The sequence below is a fragment of the Asterias rubens genome, chromosome 20 (assembly GCF_902459465.1).
Source record: "Asterias rubens chromosome 20, eAstRub1.3, whole genome shotgun sequence".
Lineage (NCBI taxonomy): Eukaryota > Metazoa > Echinodermata > Asteroidea > Forcipulatida > Asteriidae > Asterias > Asterias rubens.
In genome coordinates, this window is record NC_047081.1 from 2,704,603 (window position 1) to 2,720,449 (window position 15,847).

At 39.8% G+C, this 15,847-nt stretch overlaps 1 protein-coding gene across 1 annotated transcript; it reads left to right on the top strand.

Moving 5' to 3' along the window:
- The first annotated feature begins 506 nt into the window (after positions 1-506).
- Positions 507-10,231, top strand: LOC117303875. Its single transcript, XM_033788277.1, has 3 exons — positions 507-1,299; positions 6,681-6,936; positions 7,864-10,231. Exons 1-3 carry the CDS (start codon positions 1,063-1,065, stop codon positions 8,457-8,459), a joined length of 1,089 nt encoding a protein of 362 aa, XP_033644168.1. The 5' UTR covers positions 507-1,062; the 3' UTR covers positions 8,460-10,231.
- Positions 10,232-15,847: the final 5,616 nt, after the last annotated feature.

Consider the following 15,847-nt stretch of genomic DNA (forward strand, 5'->3'; position numbering starts at 1 on the left):
ACATGTCCAGCACACAAAACTCTGTATTCAGTTTTTGTGTGTGGCTGGAAGTGAAACACAGAAAATAATAAACCGGCTAGAGGTCCAAGTCATGGTAGCCACTTTGATCAGGTGAAAGTTGCTACCACGAATAGTGTCATGGTTGCGACCTCTAACCAGTTTGATTCGACTGAAACGATTAAACTTCATTACTTAAAATAAATGTAAATCATTTTTTGATAATATTTAAAATTGTCCTTTTTGCCCAAATTAGCTGGGCTGTAAGAACCTTCTTTAACACGTCTTGGTTTAAAGTCCTTTCTCTATGGTTTAAGGCATGTATAAATACAGGTGACTTTTGCTTGGAGTCACGTCGCAACGTTTGAACCAATAGGAGTGAGCCAAACATGAGAGTGATTGACCCCAAGCTTGGTTTAGTTTATCCAAGAGTTTATCACACAGTGCACATCGTACATATGTTTAGGTAGTAGCTTGTTGCTTGTCCCCGCACGTGGATTGCCGGAGCTTGACCAATTACGGACATTATCGGTGAGCCTTTGTCGGCTTCTCTTTCATGTTTTGGGATAGTGGGGGTATAATTGAAGTATAATTAATCCTCAGGGAATTCAACACTCGCAAGTGCGCATGAGTACATTCCTGATTGTCAAGAGGGTCTTGTCATCAGAGCATCCTACCCACCTCCTTCAACCCGAAACCAGTCCAACGAGCTGTTAAAAGGGACCTTTCCGGGAATAATTATGTTCAGAGGATATGCATCAAGACTCCAAGAACTCCAAGAGCAACATTCTGCTTAATGCACCATTTTCTCATAGGAAAAGATGATGAACACCTTATTGGCTCTGTAAACTATAAATTATCTTTAATGAACTCGAAGAGTTCGACCATTACAGAGATAGGCGCACCACCATGGTTTGCTGGCATCATTGACACTTTCTATTGTTTTCATTAAGCCCATAGTTTGCTGATGGACACTCCATTAGTGTCATTTACCAGGTAATTCAGTGTTTCTTCAACTGAGGATTTCAACACACAACTTGAGTTGTGAAGCACAAGGACGAAAAGATGGCAATTAGTATTCAATCCACAACAAACTGCGTGACGAGTGTGGTGGTCATTTTGTTGATGGCAGTCGATTTGGCGAATGGTGTTTATATCCGTGAGCGCAAAAAGTACCCTACCCGTGACTATGCAGATGATGACGGTACACAAACAAGTTCCCTCAGTAGGCATCAAAAAACACAAAATATATCAACCGAGCTTGTACCACCATCAAGGCGTGAGCCATTCCGGAGAATCTTGGTGAGTAATAAACTTATAATACCTTTGTTCACATGTCAATTGAAGAAACTGGTTAAAAAAATAGTTTATTGATGATGTCGGCCGGGCTACTTCACACAGCTTTCCCTGTTTCAGCAGTAGACACTTCCACGCTTCCTCGATATGAAAGACATGATAACTGAGTTGTCATCTTGTCGACCACTCATGCAAGCAGCCAGCTTGACCTGTGTTGTATCGTTAAAGCCATTATACACATTATACAAATAAAAGTTTACAGATTTACAAATAACTAACAGGGTTTACAGAAGGTAATGGTGAAAGACTTCTCTTGAAATATTAGTCCATGAAATGCTTTACTTTTCGAGAAAACATTAAAACAATTATCAATTCTCGTTGTCAAGAATTACGGATTCTCCAGACGATGACTAGAGCAAGCTAGTCGAAACGTTGAGACAAATTCAGAACTGACTCCGCGGCAGCACAATTAATTACGATCCTAAGTAGTGGTCCATGTTGGCTAAATCATCCATTTTTGGATGGAAAGAGGTCACCAGTTGTTTTCTTTTAAGCTTAGCCTAGGTGGGAGTACAATAAAGCGAACATTAGAGGCCGAGTAAAAAAAACATGTTTAGCGTCCGGGTTTCTTTATAAAAAAAAAAGGAAGGAGGAGGGGGGCTTTTCATTGAAGATGTCCGCCATTCTTTTTTTTTTTTTTTTTTTTTTTTTTTAAATATCCATTGTTCATTCTACTATTTAAACACAACTTAAGACTTTGATCATAATTATGTGGTGGTTTTATTGGGTTTTTGTAAACGAAATACCGAATAAAGTATATCCATTTTTTCCCCGTCAATTTTCGTCGCACTGATACCATGGAGGAAGCCGAGACGACAGTTATTTTGTGACTTGTCTTACTCGTTTCTCACAAACTACAGAACCTTTAGTTAGTAATATTTGAAGGGAAGCTAAAAAGATAAATCACCGTAAAATCAATTTGATAAAAAATTACAAATCATCAAATAATCTTGCCCTCTTCACTAACAAAGCTCAGCTTGCACACAAGTTGCTTCGGTCGTCCACACAGTTTAAAGAAATCAGTCCACCTTCGTACCATGGATCTACAGTGCAATTGACAATAATGGGAGTCATGTCATACGAGATGTACCAACCCCCACACACTGCTTAAAGTCATTATACACTTTCGGTACAGAAACAAATAAAAAATTCACAGATTTACAAATAATTTACATGGTTTACAGAAGGTAATGGTGAAAGATTTATCTTGAAATATCATTCCATGAAATGCTTTACTTTTTGAGAAAACATTAAAGCAATATCAATTCTCGATATAGCGAGAATTACGGATTTGTTTAAAACACATGTCATGACACGGCGAAACGTGCGGAAACAAGGGTGGGTTTTCCCGTTATTTTCTCCCGACTCCGATGACCGATTGAGGCTAAATTGTTACAGGTTTGTTATTTTATATAATAAGTTGTGATACACGAAGTGTGGGCCTTTGGACAATACTGTTCACCGAAAGTGTCCAATGGCTTTAAAATTGGGCATAATAATAAGTCGATAAAAATGATCAATGCGGTTTAATTTCAAAGTGTTTTACTTAATAGTGCATTTTTGTATATCTGCGATAGCCGGCACCAAAGACATGACCGTGCTGTGAGTTGAGACCTCTCGCCGCTAAGCTGTAATCGTCAGCAGGTGTATGTAGGCATCCCATCGCGATTGCCAAGGGGAACGCTAAAGCTCAGGGTCATTAATACTTATACGATTTGAGCAAAGAGCAGAGACTTGAGTTACCTCTGCATGTTTCGACCACACCTGTACATTTCTGAAACGTATCATGATATAACGAACAAGTTCTGTTCTCTGTTGTTTTTGTTTCGTATATTATTTTGTACATGGAGGTAGGAAACTCGTCAAATTCGCCATACGGTAATTGTAGCGTATGGTAAATCGATACATAGTGCCTAGTTTAGGTTAGGGTCCGCTGAGCAGGCCCAAGTTTTAAGCGTGCCTAGATCGGAGAAAAAACAAATACATTACACAAACTGAAATTATTAAAACTATCAAACTATAGTAAGAGAAATGTTGAAACACTCCGTGCTGATTTACAAAAGCAACAATTACACATTTTAATGTGTTAAAACACAGTACACGTAATACAGCTGTATAAAATATAAATGTATACATTTTGCAAAATAAATCAACAATGTAGAACCTAATTAGTTATTTGATTATCAGCTAACATGTTACACTGTCTATATATGAAATTGTGCTGCTTACCGTAAGCATAAGAAGAATTGCTGTTAAATGGACACGTTTCAATGGATCGGACGAGTTGCTCTATAAAGAACGTTACAATCCGTTTGTTATAAAATGCATAATGGTTATGAAGATGTTTTTAAAGTAGAATATCTGGATCCACACAATTTATGCCTCAAAATTGCACGACAAAATGGCCGTGCTAGTTCGCAAATTAAAGGAAAACCGTACAACTTCGAGGCATATTTTGTGTGAATCATTATATTGTACTAACCAAGTGTTACGTTTCATGTTCTATTGTCTAATTATGCTGCGTCTTAGACCTATGACGCTTGTCTTGCGATTGTTTTATCAATTCGTAATATGTCCATGTGTACAATCTGTGAGGAGAGCATGGAAGGTAATATCAGTGGGAGCCATGATGGTTTGCAAAGGGTGCCGAAACAGATGCAGCAGGTGTACTGTGAATCCATTGAGACTTCCTTGAAATCACTAGCACAGACCCACAGCCCAATCTACAAGGACAAATAATCCCCCGTGGCACACATCTTTTAGCATGTGGTAAATTATTCTTTGGGTCAATGAGAGGCGAATATAGAACCGTGTAGGTAAACAAACTCCTTCATAAAATACACATGGGGAACAAGGAATCAAAGAAGATTTCGGCGCAAGAAGTGCACATTGTTTTCTTAAAATGTGTTATGAAACACATTTGTATGTCATGTACTATAGGGAAAAAACATTATTACATGGACAGAGACTTGTCAAAGAAACACAGATTGTTAATCAACAACAAATTCAAAGCAAGTTTAACCCGTGTGTTGTCCAAAAGACCGATTAAACTTGTAAATGAGACATTTTGGGAAAGATCCGGAATATCACCACATACTGACTGACAAAGGATGCACCGCACTCACAATCATAAATTTACAAAAAAATCGAGGTACTCTGCTCGAGGTTGAAATAGGAGTCAATAGATTTTATTTAACAATTATGTGAGTGACAAAAGTCTTGCAACCCGCCCCTTTCGCCAAAAGTTCGTTTTCTACAACCAAAAAAAGTCGGTATGATAACGGTAACCTTTGGCTGCCCTACAAAATTAGTGCGTATTTTCTGCAAGTGATTTAATTTCCAAGGTCCTCTCCGACTAACTGTCAGGGGCAATCATCAGGTGCTTGATGTAGGCATGATGTAGGTTAGCAAACCATACCCCCAGAGCTTCTAGTGCTTTTAATTCTTGTAATATTGTTTAGGCCCGCAAGCCTCGGCAGCTGACGGTATGTACAACTCCCGGAATGTTTGCAAGAGGGGTTGGGTGCTTGTCGGCGAGCTTCTGATGGGTAATTGGTTCAAATTGGTCGGTGATCACTCGTAGGCGATCTCTGACAGGGTGGGGCACAGTTGGATCTCGTTTAGCCGTTATTAATATCCAATTTGCTTTAATTGCCTGACTCTGCAGGTCTACTCGCTTCCAGCACCCCCTTTGTTGTGTTAAACTTGTACGTACAGCACTGCTCGGTTTGCCCCGTTTCTGTCTGCCATGACATGCGTGCACTCGTGGAGACTCTAAAATACATTATGTACATGTTATGTACAGCTGTGGTTCTCTATGGTACTACAACATGTCTTTAACCTTTTCTATCCATCTCTGGATCTGGTATGTAAATTAAATACACCTGAACTGTTAGGTTTGCTTGGATAAGCGGACAACACATTTTTACAATGTAAAATAAACATACTATGTACATGCATACACATATAAAGACACGGGGCTAAATATTATTATCTACACATCCGAAAAACTTTCTGTCTGGAAAAAAAACGGAGCTGGATGGAGCGGGTATAAACTGAACTCCCCATGTGTTGCCAACGGGCACGCTGTCATGTCAGCGGTAGCGTATATACGGACAGCTTACTTCTAACGCTACTCAACATTCCACCGACTACGTTTGTTTAGATTAACGTTGGCCGACGGATAGTGTGACGTGTAATTGGCAATTTGCCAACATTGACCTGCTTTCGGCGATTAGCATAATGTAATTTGGCGGTTTTTAAAATGAGTCAAACAATCATAATGATTCGACCTGAAATCACATTTCGCTGTAACCAATACCATCAGTTTTACGCCACATTAATTCTTTACAAGTGGCTGTTCCCAGGATTTTCTTTCCTCAAACGATCGAATACAAAAAAACATTGTTGATGTCTAAACCGTCTAATAGTTTTATCAATTGCTCATAATACCTCTTGAAAAATCATAAAGCCTCAAACTGATTTGCATGTATTTAGGATGACCAATGATAACGTCATTGCCCGAATATAAATAACATAATATTTTTATATAATACCTGTATACATAATACGTATACAAGTAACAGCTGAATTCCCACTGATGAATAATTCAGCATCAAGTGCGTGCCAGCCAATGGGAGCATGTATGTATGCAAGTATTGGCCTTTACCATGCTGGGAAACAAATTTTCCCCCGTCCTGTGTAATGTGCACCGGACGGTACGAGGGGCCCTTTGTGACTAAATGCGCAAAATTATTATAATCAGTAATCCCTTAGTGTATGTTTCCCCCTGGCAAAACTGAGGTCACTTAAAGTCACCTGGAAGTGGTATTTTGTCAAAATAAAGCTTTTGTCTGCAAATAAGCCTGACCCGAGAGGGCGCTGTTCGAAACGCCAGAGACCGACATCAAAAGCCGGCGTGTAGTTTAACCTTTGACCTCAGTCATTTCACATAGAGTACAGTCAAATTTTATTGTGGACGTGACAGCGGTGTCCTGTTTGGGCACAATGGGTGCACTTTTATCCAATATCATTGTATCCAATGGAATCACTGGATCCTGCCTGCAGGGACCTATGACAGGGGCCCTTGAGGATAAAGATAGGGCCCAGTCTATAATAAATGAACAACATGAGCTGGAGGGGGATTATTATTCAAAAAAAGTTTGTGGACAGTTTGCCTTATGGGGGGGGGGGGGGTGATCTCTGGGGGAAAGAATCTCCTTCGTACTTCAATTAGCTTTTATTATAATAAATGAATCTGAGCAACCATTGGCCTGCTAAACGTTATAACAAAATTATGGATTTCTTCCATTATTTAACATATCCAGGTACTGTGTAACTATGACAACGAATGCGACCGAAAATCCTTTTGCCACGGAGGGGAAGGTCACAAGTCATGTCTGCCGTGCAGACGATCTAGACGACGGTGCCAGAGAAATGGTATGTGTTGCCATGGTTATGTTTGTCAACAAGGGCGATGTGTTCCGAAGGAGAGGCGATATGACACTTCCTTCGCCAAGGCCTCACAGTCTTACGACGATGAGGGCAGTATTTCACAACACACTAAGGACAACATGCGAAAACGTAAGTTTGAAGCTTTTCATATAGTGTGGAAAATAATTGGAAAATACAGGCGTTAATCTCTTCTGGCAAGAGTGTTGACTCTGAAAATAGCTGAGTTGTGACTTTTCGAGTCATCTCGTCTCAGACGCACTTGACACTAATAGTAACTACTCAAATTAACTGTTAACATAAAAACTGCCTTGGTTATGAGCAATGGAGAGTTGTTGATAGTTTAAAATACTGTTAGAAACGGCTCCCTTTGAAGTAATGTAGTCTAAAGAAGTAATTTCTCACTCAAGTATTTGAATTGTGTTCGGTACCTCTCAGCTGAGGTCTCGAAAGCAAGCATCTAAACGCACACAACTTATGCGACATGTGTTTTTTCTTCCATTATGCCCTCGCAACTTCGACGACCAATTGACTTCAAATTTTGTTCAGAGATACACCATACATCAATTTTTGTTGATTTGTTGAGATACACCAATTGAGAAGAGAGCAGCCGATTTCAAGAAACGCTAGGAGGATTAGGATGGGTTGGTAGGACGCATTGAACCGTTCAAAGCGTCCTAGCGTCTATGGATATGGAACTGAACGTCCTATTGTCCTAAGATTAACCCTATTGTTAGGAAGAGTTTGATGAAATCGAAAGCTGGTCTTTGACAATGTTACCCAAGGTGTCCAGTGCCTTTAAGGAGACTGGAAATAGTATAGTTTTATGGATTATGGTTTATTTATAAATATTCAATGGCCTACCATGCCAAACCTTAGTCCACCTGTAAAACTTGTTCTACACCATGCACTAGTCACTGCACTAATCACCAAATTACCGACACTAATCACCAAAGTACCCACCCACTGTGTCAACATTTCTTGTTTTCTCTGTTTATGTTGTTGCTTGAAGAGAAATTCTTCACTGTTGTAATGATTGGTATTGATTTTCTTTTAAAGGTCGTGAGGATGAAGTGTGTGATTCTGCTGATCAATGCGGCGATGGATTATGTTGTGCACAACACTTTTGGACACGTATTTGCAAACCGATCTTGGTTGAAGGAGATGTTTGTACCAAGAGACGAGACCGTTACTCGGATGTATTCCAGCGATGTCACTGTGGAGGCTCATTGTCATGCAAAAGGCATCCTGTCCCTGACGAACGATATCACACATGTCAAAACGTAAAGGGAGGGAAGCGTCTAGAAGGATATGACGAAGAAATTCACGAAGGATTGGGAGCCGTCCTTACTTTAATGAAGGATACACAGGAATCTGCACCTAAAATAGGTGTACAGACTCACGGAGAGAACACCTATGTTGAGCTGTTTACCCCAGAGACTGACATTGTGCAAAGTGATAAAAGGGTAGACACTATTGAGTACGGTAGCGAAACGCAATCACAATTCAAAGAGTCCATGGAAAGCGTATGGAAAGCTACAGATGAAGACAGACAAATACAAGATCAACTAATATCTAGCAAACCTACAGATACATCCCTGGTTGGGGCTGACGAGAGTGTACGAACAGAACCTGAAGGCATTGCAGTTTTATGACCAGGACAGGCAAATTAATATTTTGATATGAAATGGCAGTTGTGCCTTTTCAGACCCGATGTCAAATCAAACAAAGGTCCTCACGTGATACTCTCAGATTTATATTTAAGGAGCTGTAAAAGATTTAATGTTTCACTTAGGGCAAAAAGGGTGCGGTTTGAACCCTATGTTACCTGAACCGCAACGTTGCCAATCCTTGATTCATGGGTTTTTTTTCATAGCTCGTATTCGATTATGGTTATACAGGTAGATGCTTTTTGATAAATTTTACCCCTGATGTGGTCACAAAGTGGCCCCTATTCACTGATGAATACAGTGTCCTTTCTGCAAGTAGTTTGAAATTTTGACAACATAATTCGAAATAAGGCCAGATTATAAATCTAGATCTAAAAATTCGTTATAATACAAATATTTCCATTTCTAGCGTTATCAAATTTTTGGCTCTCAATTGTTTTGAAAATCAAAAGCATGATGTTAGGCCTACCATTGTATGACTCGGCCGAAGATCATAAGAATCGGGGTTCAAAGATGTGGCTTCAGGCTATTTTGTTTGTGTTTTAATTTTGGCCATGAAAATGTCATGCCAATCTGAAAGGTGATAGAGTCTTCAACAGTTTGGTTGAATTGACATGAATAATTATGTGTCACTTTTTCATCAATTCAGCTGTAACAGATTTGTTTCAAAATCTACTTATGGTTGGCATTCTTTTAGACTTTTTTTTAGCTCAGTGAGAACAGTTGTTGCTCTTTTTTTGTTAAATCAATGTCTTGCAATATTCGGGGTTTTTTTCACTATTTTTCTCGTGACCCCGATGGCCGATTGATCTCGAACTTCTACAGGTTTGTCATTGTTAAATCAATGTCTTGCAAAATGTGTATTCGGTTTTTTTTTTCACTATTTTCTCGTGACCCAGATGGCCGATTGATCTCGAACTTCTACAGGTTTGTCAGTTTATGTATGGTGGACTGCATGATGTGCTTACACTGCCAGATGTTTTGTTAGTAAACACCAGTTCTGTACCGTTCCTTTAACATTCTGTTTACAAGAAATTCCTTGCAAGAGATTCTGTAAAAGAGAGAAAAGATTTGACTTTCGCTTTCCTGCCCAAAACCCAATGGGTACGGAGTTCCGGAAGGCATATACTGTATATAAATATATAAATTAAAATGAAAGGTAAACAAATAATTATTGTTTCGTTCCCTCGAATTACTTTGTTCCTTGGATATAGTTAAATTAATTAAAAAATTTTAACTTGTATTTATTGATGTATTATTACTGTGTTAATCGTCCATTTACTTTTTAGTTAGGTATCAATAGTAATTTTATACCTAATTTAATTCCAGATAATCGACCACTATACAAACATTAATCTGTCGCAGCATAATTCAAATTGCTGTAAATGATGACGTCATTTTAGTTTATCTTGAATAAGATAAGTTTATCTTGGAATGTCACTGAAAACTGCAATTTCAGTAATGAGCATTATATACATGTAAGTTCTTAGCTAACTGAACACTTTTAATTATACATACAAAGTATTAAAGGCACCCATTTTTGCACACAAATTTTATAAATCAAAATTTAACACATTAAAAAATATATTAATCTATATAGTCGTGATTTAATTACATGATTTAATTCAACAAAGAATATATGACGACAAGTAATTGACTGTCTTGATTTTTAACCCAAATTCCGTAAACAGTGCTCCACAACTTCTTCATTACTTTCTAACAAGTTCAGGATTACTTTATCTTTTGAATTATGTTGAAATAAAATTTGCTTGTTACTCTGAAAGTTTGTTTTCTATGTTGAAAGGCAACCCCTGTAACAGCAATCCTTGACCAATATTGAACTTATTGAGCGAATACTACAATATTGCATTGTTCCCTATGTAGGCAGGCATTTAGCTAAGAGTTGTGCACACAATAGCGCCCTCAAGAGTCCTAGCCCCGACTCCCTGGAGTTTGTGCACCACGTCAGCTAGACTGGGCCCCTGTCTTTATACGCAAGGATAAAGACAGGTACCAGCTATTCAGATTCAGTGATTCGATTGGGTACAATGATACCATTGGATAAATGCAGTGACTGAAGTGAAAGCTACCGTAGCTGGGTTTGTTTTGATTGGTCTGAGGTCACCTCGGTTGGCCAATCAAAACACAGATATGGAAAACTTTCTTTCGGCCGTCCGCATCTACGTGTATTGACGTGTGTGATGTATGTTTTCAGTACATCATGCATGGACATGGTGGATACGGTACTTGCTTGGTAATGTTGTTGGTGTAGAATTTGTGCGCATCTCTATGTGAGGTCAAAGGTCAAACTACACGCCGGTTTTGAAGCCGGTCTCTGACGTTATTCACGAGCCTCGAAGAATGACGTCAGATGTTCAGGCGTCCTCTTTTTCGTAAAGCGTTAACCGCTTAAGTACTTTAGAGTTCGTATAGTGGGGAAGGAGGGAGGTGCTCTACAGATAAGTGTTCACTTCTGTGGGGTGGGGTGGGGTCTACTTCACTCTGCCTACCTGTAGAGCGAATACCGTAATTTTCGGATTATAAACCGCACGGCATGTAAACCGCACTTCCCCAAAATGGGAACGACTCGCCTTTAACCCACTTGGTGCCGTCAACTCGCCGTCAACTCCTCCAATAATACATTTAAAATCCACAAAAGAGGCAAATAACTGTAAAGTATTAGCTAAAGGAGAATGTTCATAAGTTTTAGGTTACATTCCGGTATAAAAATAATTTCGTTTACTCGAAGCAGCAAAACCGTCGGCCGCCGTTTTGTTTTTTGTTTTTTACAGAGCCAACACAATATGGACAACAGAGGGCGCCTTCCTGCACACATGGAGTAGTCTAGGGGTGCGCCCCACCCACCAAATTGTCTCCCATCGCACTCAGTGCAAAATGCTCAATAATAAAAAAAATCACGAAAAATAATTAAAAGTCTCACAGCTTTTAACAATACGAAAGTGTAAGGCCGCCAGGGCTGGGTCTGTCCTTGACTATGGCTGTGATTTAAAGTTAATTTTTCTTCAAAGTTTTACAAATTTTTATGTGGGAGGGATCCCTATGATAGCAAAGAGGGGGGGGGGGCATTGGGCAAAAGAACCGTGAAATTACTGCAAAGGGGCGTCAAAATATTCTTATACCTAGTACGAGAACTGTTTCCCATTCCAATGGGAAACCAAAAATAGTGTTGGGTTTCAATTCTGGGTTAGGTTTGGTTTAATCTTCAGTCACTGGACAATTAAAGCTTTAAAACCAATAAATTGACATGAGTTCTTGTAAAAGTGTTTCTGAGAACAATCTACTTTATAGCCCCCCCCCCCCCACACACACACACACACTGGAAAAGGGGGGACAACTCTCCTTTATGTTGGACCAGAGTTTATGCCTATGGTGGGCATATTTCTCTGGATCAAAGACAGTGGTCACAGAGAGTGGATGAGTTGGATTGGGGGTGGGGGTAATAAAATTGTAATTAAAAAACTGTATGCAGAAGTACCTGAAACTGTGAGAGGACGACGAACTGCCGACGTCTCAAACATGTCATTCCAAGTCGGCCTTCATACACAGTACTGGAGTTGCAGCTTCTGGTGCAAGGAGACTTCTATCGGCAACGGACACAGCAGTTCCGTCACTAAACGCCCTGCAGAAAAGTGCAAACAAAGAGGGTACATTGGAAAATACAGAGGACACGGCCCAGAAGAGGCTTGTGAAGGAAATCCACGAGTTACGAAAGGGAGAGCGGAGTGTCCATGGAAATCGATAGACAATACAACAACCCGCTGAGAAACTGAAGAAGACAAAAAAAAAACACTTTCTGGTTGCAGCCACCTAAACGAGAGATGTTGTTTTCGAAAATGTCACCACAAAAAAACAAAAAAACAAAAACCAACAACAACATTGTGATGTTTAAATCATGAGAGCAAACTTTGCAAAAAAATGTCAAACTTCCAAAGGACACAACAAAACAATGGAACATGTAACGCCACTCGACCCGCCCGAAACTTCAACATGGGTGACGAACGAGGAGAACTGTAAAGAACCACTTAAAGCCAGTGGACACTATTGGTAATTGTCAAAGACTAGCCTTCACAGTTGGTGTATATCAAAATATGCATAAATAAACCTGTGAAAGTTTGAGCTCAATCGGTCATCAAAGTTGCGAGTAAATAATGAAAGAAGAAAACACCCTTGTCACACGAAGTTGGTGCGTTAAGATGGTTGATTTCGAGACCTCAAGTTCTAAACTTGAGGTCTCGAAATCAAATTCGTGGAAAATTACTTCTTTCTTCAAAACTATGGCACTTCAGAGGGAGCTGTTTTCACAATGTTTTATACCACCAACCTCTCCCCATTACTTGTCACCAGGAAAGGTTTTATGCTAATAATTATTTTGAGTAATTACCAAAAGTGTCCACTGACTTTAAGATAATAGGGTTACAACAGATGCCGATGGTGTCTTGCACAGTGTATGTGGCTTGAAGTTCAACCACAGTCAGTAATGTACTCTCTCATAATTTCCTTAAAAACTTAATTATATTCTTTTCAGAAAACTAGTGCTTGTAAAAAGTGCAAGCATCATTTACAAGTTTGTGAATGAAAGAATAAGAAAAAAATTGAGCGGTACAAGGTATTTTTACATACAAAATATTTCCACAAACTACCAAAACAGCACATCCTAACTGGGGTGCACACCACCATTTTGTAACATTTAACATTCCATTTTCTTGTAAATAAATTGTGTAGCGCAGTGAAAAATTTGTAGGAAACTATCACCTGATTAAAAAAAACTAATCTCTATCACACTGAATGTCAGTTTACAAACTATTATAAACAAATACAAGTTTAAAACCCAATCAAAAGAAGTAAAAAAAATGCTAGGGAGATGCAGTTTGTACCTTAGTCATCCTGGCATGTTCCTGCGTCCATTTCTTTAAGGTTCAGGGCGACTTGCACACTTCTTGATAGAAAAAAGCTGAAGTAGGCGGGGTTGCTCAGAAACGATTTCAACACCCTCCACTATGGGAGTTTTGTGCACAGAGCTGTCGGAGAGAAAAACAAAATGTACAACGGGTAATTTCGATCCCAGTATCATGCTCAATCTTCAAAATTTTACCACCACAGGATTGCCATGTTCAAGGGCTTTCCTCTCGTACAAAACTTAATGCTCTGACGATTTTTAAGTTTTTTCAAGAAATCCAAACGACCTCCATGCCATGATAGGCACAGATCTGATTCTGAATCAAGCGATGAGAATCCTGAACCCAAAGACAAACACTCCAGGATTGAAGTTAATATTGCGGTAAAACGTCCCAGATGATCAATTTGAGGATTCGAGTGCCGATGATCAACAAAATGACACAGCATCAGTATGTTTATTTGGCGAGTAAGTCAATGTTTTCCTGCAGTACAAAAATTACATTATAGATTTGTTTTGCCCCCCCCCCCTTAATTTAAGTTTGCCCCCCCCCCCCCTCTCTTGCCCCCCCCCCCCCCCGATTAACAGGTCTGGTGCCGCGGCTCACTGCTATGAATAATTCATCTCATGTTGTGAACTTTCTGAATACCTGGCGCAAGCGCACTGGCACTCGACGTAGAGCTCTGAACAATGACATAAACTTGATTCAAGTCTTAGATCGCGGTTATTTTTCTGCATCTCCGCCACAAAAAACGCCCCCACATTTTGTTATTATAGCTATCACGCGCCTTCGTTCGTCCCCAGCGCCTTGCTTTAACCAGACTGGCCGCAAGATGGCGCTGTTTTTAGCGGCTTTCAGGGCAGGACGACTAAAAAGCCACGGTCAAAGACTTGGAACCAAGTCTACGTAAAGTGTGGTACGCCCACAGCACACATAGCTCTATGCATACAGCACACACACAGAGCATATGCAGCAGACGGTATTGGCGTGTGCGCGTGATTGGCTGAGCGCCCCACGCCCCCAATCCGCCCACACACGAACGAACATTAGCAGACAACATGGGCGTGATGCGTGATTGGCTGAACGTAAATTTACCGTTAACCAATCGTGTTCCAACTCTATGGGGTCACGCACTCGGCGAGCGTGACCTTTACACTTTCAACCAATGAGGTTGCTAGGTTCGTGTGTGCGTTTAAATTTGAAGATGTTTTCGTGCGAGCGCGCGGCATACGAAAAACACTTTGGTGTTGCGTATTTTTTTAATCGCGTTTTAAATTATGTTGCGGGCGGGACGCTAGGCGCTAAACTTTAAACGCCCGCTAGCTCATCATAAAACTGCATCTGAACGCAACTGAAACACATGTCTGTATTGTTTTTTTCTTGGGCTGGCTATTTTGAAGTTTTCCTTTACGACATCAATCAGTTCTCTCATTCTCTTGCAATCCATGGCAGCCAATATTTGCCAACAAGAAAACATAGGAGGCGGTGGTGACAACATGTCAATTTTGCGATCGGAAGGCGATGAATTGGCTGGGAAATGTTTTGTAGAAGATGGCGGACATAATGACTACGTTTTGGTGCCAGCTGATGCAGTAACGGCAATTTCTGGTGGCGATAATGACGAACAGACAGCAAGCAACAACAACATGACAGACATGAACAATCTGTCGTTACTGGCCGTGAAAAATGAGCGGTCACTGACAGCCGAAGTTTTGGAAAACATAGGTAAGCTAAAAAAATAGGCATGGTATGGTTAGGCCTGCATGCAAGTACGCCTACATACATGCATGATGATGATGTTGTGGGGGAACATGAAACAATAACAAACATAAACATAAGAAATATATTGTCATAATCTTAATCTGTGTCTTGAGACTTGATTTGAGACAAATTTGGGTAAGGAAGACCATCCATGTCCAAAACACACAGGAATTAAACTGAAAACTATGACTATGACTATGTATGACTATGATGAGTAGCCAGTAGGCCCTAAAATATATGAGCAGATGAGCACCTGGCCTGATAACTGATGAGCAATTTGACAAAGAAGAGGCTTATGCCTACCATCTGACCATGTTTAACAATCATACCATCAGAGAATGTCTCATTTCATGACAATACAATAATACACAACATGGTCATGATGGTCAAACGGTCATGAAACAAAATACAAACAATCAGACATTGTCACTCAGACAATAGACCCCTCAATTTAAAGTAAAAAAAAACAAAAAACGATATTGACAACTTTGTTTGGCCCTAACCAAAAAAGAACATGCTAAACAGCTTAACATCACTACCTAACCTAGCCCCTAACCTACCTAGGCCCTACTATTAGTTTTTTTTTACTAAATCGAGTATTGGCCCATGGTGGGACAAATGACTGGAACACAAACTTTCAAAGAGGAAAAACAATGACATGTCAAGCTAGCCTAAAAATATTCAATATTATTATAT

Coding starts and splice junctions, on each gene's coding strand:
- LOC117303875 (XM_033788277.1), top strand. CDS start 1,063: ATGGCAATTAGTATTCAATCCACAACAAACTGCGTGACGAGTGTGGTG. Junction 1,300..6,680: donor AGCCATTCCGGAGAATCTTG/GTGAGTAATAAA, acceptor TAACATATCCAG/GTACTGTGTAACTATGACAA. Junction 6,937..7,863: donor TAAGGACAACATGCGAAAAC/GTAAGTTTGAAG, acceptor TTTCTTTTAAAG/GTCGTGAGGATGAAGTGTGT.